At 36.2% G+C, this 14897-nt stretch overlaps 1 protein-coding gene across 4 annotated transcripts in view; it reads right to left on the bottom strand.

Annotated features, from left to right (window-relative positions):
• Positions 1-14897, bottom strand: part of WWOX (WW domain containing oxidoreductase) — a 524293-nt gene that overhangs the window by 407152 nt on the left and 102244 nt on the right. For all 4 annotated transcript variants that reach the window (XM_086757955.1, XM_086757956.1, XM_086757954.1 and 1 more), the window contains exon 6: positions 6241-6329. In XM_086757955.1, the coding sequence (XP_086614081.1) occupies positions 6241-6329 (89 nt within the window). The remainder of the gene's footprint in view (positions 1-6240; positions 6330-14897) is intronic.

Genomic DNA, 14897 nt, shown 5'->3' on the forward strand with positions numbered 1-14897 from the left:
AATGTACAATACTGTCCAGAAGTTTGTGCTTCAGTGGCATTGCCAGAATAACAACTCTATTCTAAGTTGAGAAGACAAATATAATAGCTCTACTGTTACTAGTTTTAATTCACAAAAAGTATTTCTATAAACGGCAAAGACTTAACAGGTTTCTATAGGGTTAGAAAATATGTTCAAATTTTGAAAGACAATATGCAGTGGCAATGATCATCTCTGATGGAGATACATCTGCTACAGAACCATTAAGTGTATTGGCGTAATGGCATCAGTAATAATTCATTTAAATCATATACTCATTTTTTCTGGATCTTTTAAGTTATCTGTGCAACAACCTGCTAAACAGATTCTATTTTTATATATGTATGAATAGAATTTATCATACAATGTCTATGATTTAATTGTGGTTAAATTGGAATTAAAAAACAACTTAACACACCCACAATGTGTCAAGCATAATACATGAAAAGGCAGAAAAGCAGTATTCTGGAGTGAATTTTCAGCAGGCTCTGAAATCTTAATTGCACCCACAAGGTTTCAGAGTGCTTCTGCTTGCAGCATGAAAAATGAACGTACTTGTAGAGTTTGAGGCCTCAGTTGAAAAAGCCAGCTGAAAATCTGGCCCTCTCCATTTTGGGTCTGGTTAGGGAAATAAGAAGAGACTTAAGTTCCAAATGAAGAACCATAATTCATAACTGCTGTCTTTTCCATATTTCTGCACACAGCATAAGTGAATAAACTGTTCACATATGCCAATTCTTACCACAAAAATATTCCTATTTTAAAGTATAGGAAAGTAATTGTAGTGAAAATCTACATATCCAAGTCCTGCATAATTGTGAATTGCTGCTACCAATTCAGAAAATTCTAATTCGTAGCTGTTGGCAAACACTATTTTATGTCTTTGAAGTAATTCAAGATTTTTCAGGATCATTTCATCTTTTTTTCCTCAAACATTGAGAACATTAAATTGATGTCTTACTGTTTGGCTGAAGACAACTTTAATTCAAACCAAGTGGCACTATGCACCGCTCAAAGGAAAGATGCACATAGAATTTCATGTGGAACTTTCCTGCTCACTTCTGCTTGCTAACTGTTTTGATCATGGAAGTGTTCTTATGCTGAGGATCAGGCAAATGCCATGATACCACGACTGTAAATATTGCCAGGTAGGTACTCCGGAAATTTTAGAACTGAAACATTAGTGCTGTGCCCCAATTAAAATATGCAGGTTTTAGTCAAATATGTGATGATTAAACTGGGAAATACATTCCAAAGTATCACATCCACAAATCCACGCTCCCACACAAACACCAAATCCTGCAGACCCTGAACTATCAAACACTGATGCTGACTAAATTTAAATGCTAGGTTGCATGCAATCACAGGAGGGCAGTCATTTTGTCTATAAAGGGGATTAATACCAACCATAATTCCTCACATTGTGCCCTGTCAATGAAGAGGAGATTCAATTCAGTGTGTTTCAGTTCCAAAAGCCTAATATGAAAGATTGGTTGGTCTGCCTCTTCCAATTGCACAAAAATCAGCTAATGCCAAATCCATCTTAGCCCAGAACATTATTATAAACAGATCATTTATTTGATTTTCGTTAACAGAGACATTCAATCAATTGCCTGAGCTGGAAACTAGCAGAGAGGAAAGACTAGATACAGATAAAAGAAGTAACTTGAACAAATCTAGGCACCTAGGTGCACCGAGACCTCTTTTCCTACTCTCTTTCTCACCCTAGCACTGTCTTCACAGGGAAGGAAGGTGGAGGTCACTCAGTCCTGGTGGAAATACCCAGTGGGGAACGTACCTCCAGATAACAAGCCAGGAATACTAAAAGACAGACAGAAATCACAGTTAAAAAAAAAAAAATCACAGAAATAACAACACTGTATTTCAAACTACAAGAGAGCTTAAAATTAGTCACCATTACTGTAACATGATGAACTGACTTCCTCTAAAGAATTTGTTCTGTAAATCCTTCAGCCCTATCTTTTATCAAGTTAGGCTTCCATTTTATGTATTAGTCACATCGTGTGCAGGCTGTGCTACACTGAAGTTAAGAGGTAGATCAAACATCAAACAGCAATACTGAATCATAGAATGGTTTGGGTTGGAAGGGACCTTTAAAGGCCATCCAGTCCAACCCTCCTGCAAGGAGCAGGGACATCTCCAACCAGATCAGGTTGCTCAGAGCCCTGGCCTGGAATGTTTCCAGGGATGGGGCATCCACCACCTCTCTGGGCAACCTGTGCCAGTGTTTTACCACCCTCAGTGTAAAAATTTTTTTCCTTATGTCCAGTCTGAATCTACCTCCCTCTATTTAAAAGCCATTACCCCTTGTCCTATTGCTACAGGCCTTGCTAAAGAGTTTCTCCCCATCTTTCCCATAGGCCACCTTTAGGTACTGGAAGGCCACTATCAGGTCTCCCCGGAGCCTTCTCTTCTCCAAGGCTGAACAGCCCCAACTCTCTCAGCCTGGCCTCATAGGAGACGTGCTCCATTGTTTTACTCTGTCTTCTCCCAACGACAACTTTACAAGATCAAACTAAGTTATCACATTTAGCTTATTCTGCCTAAAGAAACTGTGAAGGCAAGAAAAACTGGAGAGTACTGTTCTACTTGTAAGAAAAGTTTATATTCTGCTGTGATCTCAGAACTGCAGGATGTAAAATAATCTGCACAACCCTTCTCCCCCAAAGCTTTATTTGAAACTGCATGGATAAAAAAAAAAAGTCTCAGAAACAGCTGTATCAGCTCAAGAGTACAGATAATGCAAACCAAAAAAAAAAATTTTTTTCTATGAGGATGAAGGATTTTCTAGAATGTATTTATAGGAATATGGCATAATGTACAAGTGTTTATATACTCTGAGCCCAAATTTTATCTGTGGACAAGGCTGGAACACCTAACAAATCCAAATAGGAATGAAAGATTCCTATCAAATCTCAGAAGCATGATAACTTGAAGATGAATAATCTGATTTTTATTTTCAAACAAGGAAGCCTTCTTAGCTTGTAAGTACTACTCCAATTTATATTAAATGTTTCTTTTCAGAGTAACTCTTTCCTTCCGTTTATTATTTATGTTTTTCACAATGCTCCCTCTGTTGCATCATTTGTTTTCTGTATGCAACCGGTCCCTGTTAAATTCCTGCTGAGCAGAGGATGACGTTTCTTCATTCTTCACGTAGTTTCCACAGTCTCTCAAATTCTCAAGCACATTCAAGAAGGCATTTTTTTTTGTCTCAAAGTTATTTGATTAAGGCAGGAGATTTACAATCTCAGCAATTTTCCCTCTGCTCCCTGCAATCCCACCACCACAACTACCTCCCCCCAGCTGCAATAGGTTTTTTTTGTTGTTAAGTCAATTAAATTCAGGGATCCTTTTTCTGGAGTAGTTCTATCTTAGTTTTTTCATCCAGTAAGAGATCTGTAAAACACAGTTCTTGAAGTCTCTTTTCCAATAGCTATCAACTAGGGAAGAACAGGATCCCAGGTTGTAATGCAATATGAGTACACCCTTCTACCTACTGAAGAAGAATAGTACCTAGAGCCACAAAGTGTTCCAGAAAAGCAAAATTTCAAATTATAAGCAAATCCATTCTCTATTTTATAAATTTTCAGTTATTAGGTCAGGTGTCACCAAGACCAACAGATTCTGTAGAATACCAAAGTGTCCCAGAACGCAACAGTGGACTGGAGAAAATAAATAGACAATAAAACTATCTGCACCCAGAAGTTTAAGATGTTCACCACTGAATACTAAAGACCTGTTCACATAACGTGTTGTTAGAAATAAAAATACAGGTCTTTATTAAAATGTTTGAGTTCATATAAAATTCCTCCTTCACACTTCAAAATTATTGTAGTGTTTTTCCCAGAAACCAAGATCTGTACAACTAAGAACTGAAATGATCATTTTGTTTAGAAAAAAAAAACCCCAAACACTTTATTTGCTTTTCCTACTACTTTGTTGTTAAGGAATTTGTAAGAGATTTTGTAAGAAGAAAACTCTATACTCATAATCTATTTCCTATGCTCATTAACAGGACTTACAGCTCCCTCATGGGAACTGGGGAGAGTGTCTCACAGTATGCCTTCTGCTACAGGTGTATGAAACCAGAGCTATCAAAGCCTTTTAAGAAAGTTGACCAGCTGACAGACTTGCCAAAGCATAAAGAACAAGACTCAGTTTGTCACTGAAGCCTGTAAGATTTCTTTCAGTTGCTCATAAAGCTACTGCTGCCAAGGAATCACTGATCTGACAAAAGCCTCTAGACACTACAGCAAAACAAATAAATGAAGAGACAAAAGTAGTTAGTGTACATGAGGGCTGGGAAACACATAGGGCTGGCATTGTAGTAATAAGATGCTACTGCCATATAATTGCTTTTCTGACCATATCCAGATATAGTTAAATCACAAAAAAAATCAGAGCCAGAAAGACCTAGTAGGTCTTCCAGTCCATTTTCCTGCCAGTGCAGATGACTGTAAGGTAATTCTTCTGTATCTGAATCAGATAAAAGATCTACTGCTACAGGCAGTGTGTGTGGTCTGGTTTCCATCCAGCATCAGACTTTAAACAAAATATATCTGGAAATTCGTTTTGCTCAAAACTCCATAAGGTTCACAACAGATACAGACCTGAGACTTTCCTATAATGTTTGGAGTAGTCCTGCCAGACACACACACATCTCAGCACAGATTTGAGACAGAAATATCCGAAGGCAAGGCAGAGGCTATAAATGCTGTCTGTTACTAAATTTTTTCCAAATAAAATGAGTGAAACATTAGTAAAACCTGTCTATCACTGACAATGTAGCTTAACAGATCTACGCTGGCAAAACACCGTATGCCAACAAAAGTAAAACAGGTTTTACTGATTCTGTATCTTTACTGATTATATATCTTCTCATTTTCTAAGTTCTCTGGCAAAATTGATTTAAGCATGTTCACTTCTAGGCATTTATAAACATGCATACCAAATGGACTAGCTAGGATGCCCATGATATGATCTGCAACACACAAATCAAGTTAAGAGCTGCATTTGGAAGAAGTGTGGTTTTAAATTTTCACTGTACCATATAGTTTTTAAAGAAATGTAGCATATTAAAAGCATGAAGAACCTAAATTGAAATACTGGCTGTTCTTATATTATGAAACCGAGTTTGTATGAAAGCAGCAATACTACAAAGATTTGTCTTTCTATTTCAAGAAAGTTTTAATATATGAAGATAATATATGATAAGAAAATATTGTTACCAATGATTTTGGCAGTAAAGGAACTTGTGTTAGAAGTCAGTTTTGACAATTCTTTGAATCTAGAAGATCTATAAGTACTAAAATGTCATCTGTCTATCCATGTGAGATTTAGCTTTGGCAGTATTTCAGAAGTGAAAAAACATGCTTTGTTATATATTTTCCTTATGACAATATATTTTCAAAGCTGTCTAGGAGGCCATATTCTCCTGAGAAGTACAGTAAGAGGTGTATGTGTTACGGAAATACTTGCAGAAAAAAAGCTAAGCTTGAACACTCACAAGAATCAATGGGTCAAACTGTGGATAAAAGCACAAAGTGTGGAATTTAATGTCAAGGGTTGGCACTTAAAGATTTGGAATAATTTCTTCAATTTAGAGATTCATTGTGCAAGCTCAGTGAAACAAACCCTTTGGAAGCTAACCTGATTACCTCCATATAAATTTGTCTATTCTTAAGTGATGTCATTATTACACCCTCTCCTCCTCTTTTTTTTTTTTTTTTTTTTTTTAATTATGGACTATTCCAGATGCAGGTCTGGAAAATGCAGCTGTCTGAATGCTTAGAAGAGAAAAAAAAAAGAGAGAGAGAGAAATAAGGTTAGAAAAGCAAGTAAGACAAGGAGTGCACTAATTGCTCATCCCTGACCTCTTCCAAACCATTGTAAACCTGATAAAAGTTGCCTGAGCTATTTTTTATGCAGGTCAGCTTTGGCCTTTTTCAATAGCCACAGGGGTATCAATGCCCCCTTTAAAGCTGGGGCTACAAATGGAATAATAAGAGATCTGTAATTATTTTTTAACATGAAAACACATGGTCTTTAATTGATGCTTAAAAAAATTCCTATGAAAAGATTATTCACTAACTGTAGTTGCTGATCAGTCCAACTACGGTGAATTCTGCCAACTGTTCTCAGCTGAAAAAGATATTACAGTACTAAGAAGCTATTACATGTAATTTTCTGAGTACTTACACATTTTTGGATTTGAATGTTTCAGCGAAGTGCTGCACACTCTGAAGAGAAGCAAGGTCCAAGGTCATTGCTTCTACCTTGGCTTTATGCTAGAACAAGAAAAATATAAAAAAAATATAAATAACAGCAAGTTTAGTTCACAGCATTATGTTACAGTAAATGTGTTATGAAACTTAGCCGATTCCCTTGTTTAACATTATAACCCCAAAGTGAATATAAATCATCAAAAAAAATAGACAAACACAACATCTAGTGCCAAAAGTAGCATTGACATTTTGTGGTTCTGCTAAAAACACGCGCTGTATAACACAGCTTTATATAATGCAACGCATTGACACAAGGTAGCGTTAAGGTGAATATCGTATCTTTTTTCCTTCCATTTTGCTGGTGAAGCTTCTGTAATTCATGAAAGTAGAGTAAGCATTATTCTTAACCCATAGTATTTTTTACCTACCATACCAACAGCAAAATACTTAGTAAATACCCTGTAAAAACCAGCTAAACTCAAACTTGCATATATTAATCCAAAATAACCTACTGTTCATGGCAGTCGATATAAAAGACAGTAAGTATAAAACAAGCACAGAAAACAACTGATCAGCATAGACACCTTTTCATACGTTAGCTTACCAGTGCATAATAGCTTCTAAAGAAATCGCGTATGTACTTAAAACCAACTTTTCACCTAGAAGAGGACATGCAGTGCCACCAAAAGAGAGGTTAACCTGAAGGTGCTAACCTTGGGCACCACCAAACCAACTCTTCTCAATATTTTCAGCTTTAAGATCCCTGCTGTCAGATCTTTTGAAACGCTTACACTGCAAATCTCAGACCAGAATGAAAAGTCTATTTCCACTGCAACCACTAAAGTGAAATCATCACAGAATGAAGTGGACGGTGGTTCTTTCAAGCCACAGTTCTGAGCTTTCATTTGACTGCAGCTGTGTGTCTGCCCTGCAACAACCGGTGGATGTCTTTAGCTCTTCCACAAATGCTGCATTTTAAGACATTTATAATCCTCTGCAAAGTATCAACCATGTGACATATGAGTCATGTAGATCCCCTACGAAATTAGGTATTTGTACACACCCTCTCTTTTAGACTCACTGGGGCCCAACACCACACAAACTCTCTGGTACATAAAAGCAAGCTGGCAATAGCCCTGTACTCTCCCCAAACCCAAACAGGTCAACTTTCAGTCCACTCGGCTTGGCTTATTCAGGAAAAAAAATAAATTAGAGGGAAATTTCATGTAATTCCAACATGCTACACCTACGTACAATGGTTACGGCTCAGACTGGACATCAGCACTGCTAGAAGAACGAGTAAGAAAAAGATGGAGCAGATACAGTGGTCCTATGCAATCAAAGGCAGCATTTGAGTGGAGAGGCAATAGGAACTTTGTTAGCACCATGGTGCAACAGGGGATGTGCTGTGATTACGAGATTATACAATGAGCAAGGTCATACAGTGTTTCTGGAGGAACAAAAAGGGAGCAGCACGTATGTCAGCACAGAAGGAAGCCAAGAAGAGTGCTCCCATTGTCTCCCAAGTTCAAGCAATTCATCTGATCTCCGTGTTTCATTACATCTGGTACTTTTCTCCCTACATCTGTTTTCTATTTTGCTAGCACCCATTCTGCCTGCTACAATTACTTTACAGGTTGGATTTAAACAGAATGTCACTCAAATTCCTTTTGTTCCCCTCCAGCCAGACTTATCAGGACAGCAAAATAAACACAACTAAAATTTCAACAGGTTCAGTTCCCATCAGGAAGTATCAATTGATGGAGTCTGAAAATGCTAAACTCAACTTTGTTATGAAGACTTTTTTTACCCTTACAAGATGCACATAATTCTGGAATTCATTCTGCACCACTGGGTAAATATTTTCTTCTGTTTGATGGTCAGAGACTTGAGAAAGATGCTGCTGCCTTGCATTATGCAATAGAGCTCCACAACAACTTCCCTTCAACTTTGCAGTTCAAAGCGGTTTACTTAACAGACAAGTAGTGCGCATAGCTGGGTTTATTTTGCTTCTGCTTTCCTCAGTTGAAACATTCTCCTGTCTCTCCCAAGGGTAAAAGGACAAGAATCGTACAAATACAGGGACATAAGGGGGGGTAAAAAAAATTAATAATCAAGTAGTTCAACAAACTATACCACAAGCTGTTAGTTACTGTCCTCTTGGGGACACAGATTCAAGTCCCCATGATATTACTCAAGTAATGTTTTTCCTGACATGTGCATGTCACATGTTAGGCTTCTGCTAATGATTCCAAGAACAAAAGAGAGGTGTCTTTGTATTTCAAGTCCAAAAGACAAAAAAAAAAAAGTATGATGCCTCCAAAATACTTTCAGAAATAGAAATTAAGCAGACTAAGATTGGCCTGCATTTTGGCCTAATATATTGAAAATGTAAAAATCAGAAATTTAAAAATCATAAATAAATTGCTGAAAGTGATAAATGTTAGACAGCAAAACTGGTAGATAGCAAATGCAAACTATCATTATATTTCTTCAATGAAATTAGACTACCTTTCTATTCATACTCCATTTTCTTCAGCCAGTAGATAATTTATTTCAAACAATTTAATATTACTTCACCTATTTTCTTTTAGCTTTGATACATATACAGTTACAGAAAAAGAAAAAGGAAACATTTGTTAAGAAATTCAAGAAACTGTACCTGAAAAAGCAAAAACAGTTTAAAGGGAAAAAAAAAGGTTGTTTCAGTAATTTTTTCTGTTGAATAGGTCAGCAAAGGCAAATGGCAAAATATTTTTTTTATTCAGCTTTCTCCCTGCTTTTGCTTTTTAAAAACAGGTAACTGTCTGTATTTCCCTCATATACACACAAGGTACACACCGAGCACAGAGACACCCATTTGCTCTGTAGGAGAAACTGGAGCACCTGACACCCAAAGCACTCAGATCAGAACTTGCCACCTCGGCTTCTGAAGGCATGCAAAAGCCAAGTGTCAGTGTTTTCTCCAAACAGGGTATGGAATTCATCTACGTATCGTGAGCTTAAACAAGTTGCCCAACTTTTCTGTTTCAGGTTCTCCCTTGTCAACTGAGATTCAAGCACCTCTCACTCCACAGAGGTTTTTTGTAGACCACCAATTCCTACTGTAGTTTAAGAACATAAAAAGCTAAGCCTTTAGTATCAATTCATTTACATTCCAAATTTTTCCACTTTTAATTCTATGTTACAATTTCTTTTAAAAAAAAGCTATGAATAAGGCAATATACTTGCAAGGTATGTTCTTAATAACATAAGAATATCTCCAGTCAATGACAAAAAGGAGGCTTTTTGTTCATTTTCTTACGGTAGCTCAGTATTACCTTTGTTAGAGTGTTTTCCCTCTTGTCTAGCTAGCACATACTGTCGTATTTATAGAAAAAGAAAAAACTTTTTTTTAAAATAAAAAAGAAAACTCAAAAACATTTTTGCTAAAAGGCATCATAACTGTAATTGTAATCCGCAGTCAGAACTGATTGTTAATGGTATGCTGCAAATCCTGATCTAATGTGTCATAATTGTATTATGCTGATGTCTCTCACCATTTCACTTCACGTATTTTCGGTACTGAATTATGCCTCGTTTTATGTTGTGAAATCTTAAATGGGACTTGTCACTTTCCCAAATACAGAATACAGCAGACAGTCTTAAAACTGACATCGTAAAATCAACACACTAAGGCAGAAAACAGCAGAATTTTTAAAATGAAATCAACAAAAGATATTAATGCTCTCTCTGCTACTTTATCTTCAATTACATCACTTAAGATAAAACTAAATAACAGAATGAGTGTAGAATAATTCAGAGACCTCACTTCTAAATCACAAGATCATTACTACATGGCGCTGTTGAGAACCTGTGCAAAATGAGCTGGTGCCCTTGCTGCTGATCCCAGGCCAATGCAACGGCATCCAAAACCACTTTCACAACTGGAGTCAGACCAGCCTCGAGACTGGCCAAAAGGAGAACAGCCAGGAGGGGCGGACACACTGCTGCTTCTACTGAACCTTGTGAGAACAAGGTCAGCTAGAACCAACCGGAACAGTGCTTCTGGGATGCAGAGCTTTTCCATTTCATGAAGCCCAAAGAGCAGTTCATGGCTAACAATGTCTAGGTATCAACATCTTGCCTTTGAAGAAACAGCTGAAGGTGGATCATTCTCTGGTTCCTAAGAAGTTCTCTTTTAAATACAACACAACAACATTTTGAAAAGTGCAAAGAAAAAGGTTTACCTTTTATTTGGCAATTTTATGCCCAGTTCTAAAAACATTTTATCAATATCTCCAGATAAGTTCCATTTCCCTAAATAACACCAGAAAACAGTTTGTTTAGTTTTGTATGTAAGCTGCTCCCTATTGGAGCAAAAATATTAAAAATGCTTAACTGCAATTGGTTATATTTTGCACTCCTGCTAGAAAAATGCTTATTGAGCCAGAAAGTAACAAGAAGGTGAAAACATCCAGAAAGTAAGCAATTTCACTATATGCAATGTATTCACTTTACAGCTTAAAAACTGTTTAAAAATGAACACTGCATGGTAGAGTAGTTTGGCAGTAAACATGATTGTGCATTTGTGTCTTGGTATTGAAGAAGGAGCCTTTTTTCATAGTGAATTTTTCATTCAAATCTAAGTGATGATTTACGTTAAATATAGGTAAAGCATAGCTACATTTTCCTGAAGGATTGCGAGGAAGTGAAGAGCAGTACAATAAGTTGAAGCATAAAAGCTTTCTCTGTCATAATATTTATTATAATGGCATATAAAATAGCTGAAATAAATAATAGATGACTAAAAGTAAATTCATATGATAAAGAATCTTTCAGCAGACACCATTACTTCTGACTGCTCCAGTTTCATACAGACTTGAAGAGTCTTAATAAATATGCTGTAGCCCCTGTTTCCTATGTAAGTACAAGTCACTTTGTAACGGCCTGCTTAAAATGGAACGCGGTGGACACTGGATAATTTACTGGATAATTTTACTCTCAAAAAATATTGTGTATATATCTTCAGTATTTAAAAGCCCTTAACTCAAAATGGAATACATAGAACAAAAAAAAAAACAAAAAACCCTGACTTTGAGGGACTGAAAATACAATAAATTGGTAAAAAGCAGTCTAATTTGATAAAGAAAAATCTTGATGACAACACACTGGAATGCAAATAGTTCTTATAATGCATTGTGAGAAACAGAAAATTCCAGGGAAAAAAAAAAAAAAGGATTTTACATCGAAGCTGATGAAAAGTCTTTGGAATTATCTTAAAATAGATAAAGTAAACAAATAATCAAAACAGAGCATATGACAAGCAATGCCCAAATAAACCCATATTTCCACGTTGAGGACAAAGTAGAGGATGTTTTAGAAGCACGTCTGCAAATTGACACATAGCTTATGACAGTCAATAGCCAGTGCCATGCACTATTTATGGAGGCACCTAATAGGGAAAAAGGCTTTCACTCAGGGTTAGGACTGTAAATATTATTGTCCCTACTGTAGTCAACATTTGGTCCTTTATGCAAAACTGTATTTATGTAATGCCAGCTTCACCTTGTTGTGTGCTTTGAATGCTACGCAGCGACTTCGCGTGGAACTGATTGGGAGAGATGAGTCGCATGACTTTAAGAGTAATGCAACAAACCTGCTGGATGCTTTAATAATATGTTCTTCCTCTACATTTGATAGACCTTAATAAAGTTCATTAGAAGACATTGTGGTGGAACAATTTTACACTTATTTTTCTAGATCTTCTCCCCCCCTGCCCTATCTCAGCAATTTCTACATAGTACTTTCAAATTTTCATTAACTTTATGCAAAGAAGATGGTACATGACACAAACTAATTTCCTAAATATTAATTATTTTATTAACCCACATAAGTGACGTACAAGAAAATAGCTGGGACATATTGTGATTCTTCAAGAAAATCAGAGATGAAAAGTTTTCTCTTTCTTTCATTAGAAAGAAAATTTATTTAGTAATAGTTGGTTTCATTATTTCCCAACATATTTGTTTTACCCATATTTTGGTTGTAAACCATATACATGTAATATATTGCCAAGATTATCTGAGATTCCCTGAGATAAATGCAAGTGAACTTTACAGGAATGGGTGTTTGGAGAGGGAAAGAAATTATCTATATCCAGGGAAAGAAAAAAATCCAGCTAAAAATAGACTTCCAAGTAAATATGCACAGTTCATGTACATTAAGAGCTAAACAAATTCCTATTGCCAAAACCTATGGTTGATTTTTAAAAAAAATGCATTTAATTTCTTGTTATTGAAGCAGAAATATACTGTCTGCAATTGAATGGGTGTAAGTTTTTCCACTATTCATCTTGCTCAATCCTGTCAAACATGTTTAATGCTATCTCTGAGCTCTCCCAAAACCAGATTTTGTAAAGTCTGGTTCTTCCTGCTTATGTAACTACATCTTCATGTTCTTCACAAAAATAGAATTCCTGCAGGGTTGCTGCTATCCAAGTCAAGCGAACAGCACAAATATACAGACCTAATGGGTCAGTATGAGCCTGCAGATTGCCAGAATGACTGATCATCCTTGGACCTACATTTTGTCATGAAGAATGAATTATTATTATTATTATTTCCCTTGTCTCCATCCCTTCTCCAGAACACTTATGGATGTTTGGCAGAGAACAGTGTTTATCTTTTCAGCATCATCTGCAACTTAGAGCGGGAAGAGGACTCTTCAGAAAAACGTGAACTCCTCAAGCTGCAGTAGGATTGTGCTGCAAATGAATGTCTTAAGGTTGCAATAGCAGCTCCCCACACATGATAGTCTAGAACAAACACCTGAACTGGAGATTTAACTGCTGAGCTCAACTGGGCTATAAAAGCAACAGAGAAGTCCAGATCCTCCTTTGGCTAGAGATTAAATATAAAGGCAACAAATGAGCCACTGATATTCCAAAGACGAGAGATGTGGAAGCGTGATGAAGATGTCCTGACATGAAGGAGTTCAGTTTCTGAGGATGCCATACACCAGCTCGGCATTTGGTCCTCACATGTAAACAAATCACTATTCACAGCAATATTTTTCCTTCTTCCAAATACTTAATTAACCTACAATTTAAAATCTATGTCACAAATACAACAATGTGACTAAGATCTCTAGGTATAGTTCGTAGGTTTAAGTTGGACACAAAAGGGTTTTCTCAGTCATGCAATAGTCATTTTAAATTCCCCCAAAATGTTCAAACTGTATCTCTTTCTATTAGTAAATATCTACACACAAAAAGAAATTGAAAATACACATTCATTTCTTCATGGTTGCTTAATATTTCAGATTTTAATATATTTTTAAAATAAATATTCTGTAATAAACACCACTACAATAAGAAATAATGTTCTTTCACAATCTTTACATTAATTAACTTTTAGGGCAATATCTCTGTAAGTCTGGCCTTTCAGATCTTCTGAAGATAATTATAAAGGAAAAAAAAGGAAAACATCTGCATTTCTTTCTGAAATTAGTATCTTCAGAGAAGTACACTACGCCACAGCAATCCTAAATCATGCTTAAAAAGAGTAAGAGAAGTCTATCTCCTAAGGACATTTTTTAAATTATTTATTCCTTAACCAGAGAGAACAAAAAAAACACACATAAAAATTACTAGACTATAATTTCAGAATATTTCCACTTGTAGGCTTCAAATGCCCCTGATTTTTCCTGAATGCACACAGTTCTATTGCAGACAGTATATTTCTGCTTCAATAGCAAGAAATCAAATGCATTTTTAAAAAAATCGACCATAGGTTTTGGCAATAAGAATTTGTTTCGCTCTTAATGTACATGAACTGTGCATATTTACTTGGAAGTCTACTTTTAGCTGGATTTTTTTCTTTCCCTGGATATAGATAATTTCCTTCCCTCTCCAAACACCCATTCCTGTAAAGTTCACTTGCATTTATCTCAGGGAATCTCAGATAATCTTGGCAATATATTACATGTATATGGTTTACTATTCTAATAAACATATCTTCTTGTTTACAGAATAATCGAGGCAGCCTGGGAACATGTAACAGAATCTCGGCTGTGGAGAGCCTCCTATTCAGATGCTTTCAATTCTTTTCATTCTGCAAGATCTGAAGTGATAGCAGAATACATTTTCAAAAACAGCAACAACGCAAACAGCACTGGGATAATTTCGCAGCAGCAGACTTTGCTCAAGTCGAACTTTTTAAGATTAAATAAACCCAGTGTATGGGTTGCTGAGAAATACGCAATATAAGTGGCAAATAGGGTAACAGATTTGTTGGAAATGGCAGGAAAACCAGTAATTTCTGAACAGATTAAACCAATAACATCCCTATTGCAATACACTGTTATTGTTGTTAATTATCCATAAAATTAAAGCTGTATTATCTTATAGGTACAGCTATACATACACCGATTTATAAAACTTACAGCAGGATTTCACACACAGATTTTACACAGAGAGGAAAGTTAGCATCCCTCCTACAGATGACAAACAAGAGGAGAAAAGCATGATGGTCAAAAGGGCAACAATGTTTAAGTAAATACAAAATGAACCCTTTTTCCCTGTTCTCTCATGATCCATAATCATAAGCTATGTTGTTGCCTGAAAGTGCAGACATGCACTGTGCAGTGCAT

This window comes from Chlamydotis macqueenii, chromosome 13 (genome assembly GCF_036417535.1).
Source record: "Chlamydotis macqueenii isolate bChlMac1 chromosome 13, bChlMac1.mat, whole genome shotgun sequence".
Classification (NCBI taxonomy): Eukaryota; Metazoa; Chordata; class Aves; order Otidiformes; family Otididae; genus Chlamydotis; species Chlamydotis macqueenii.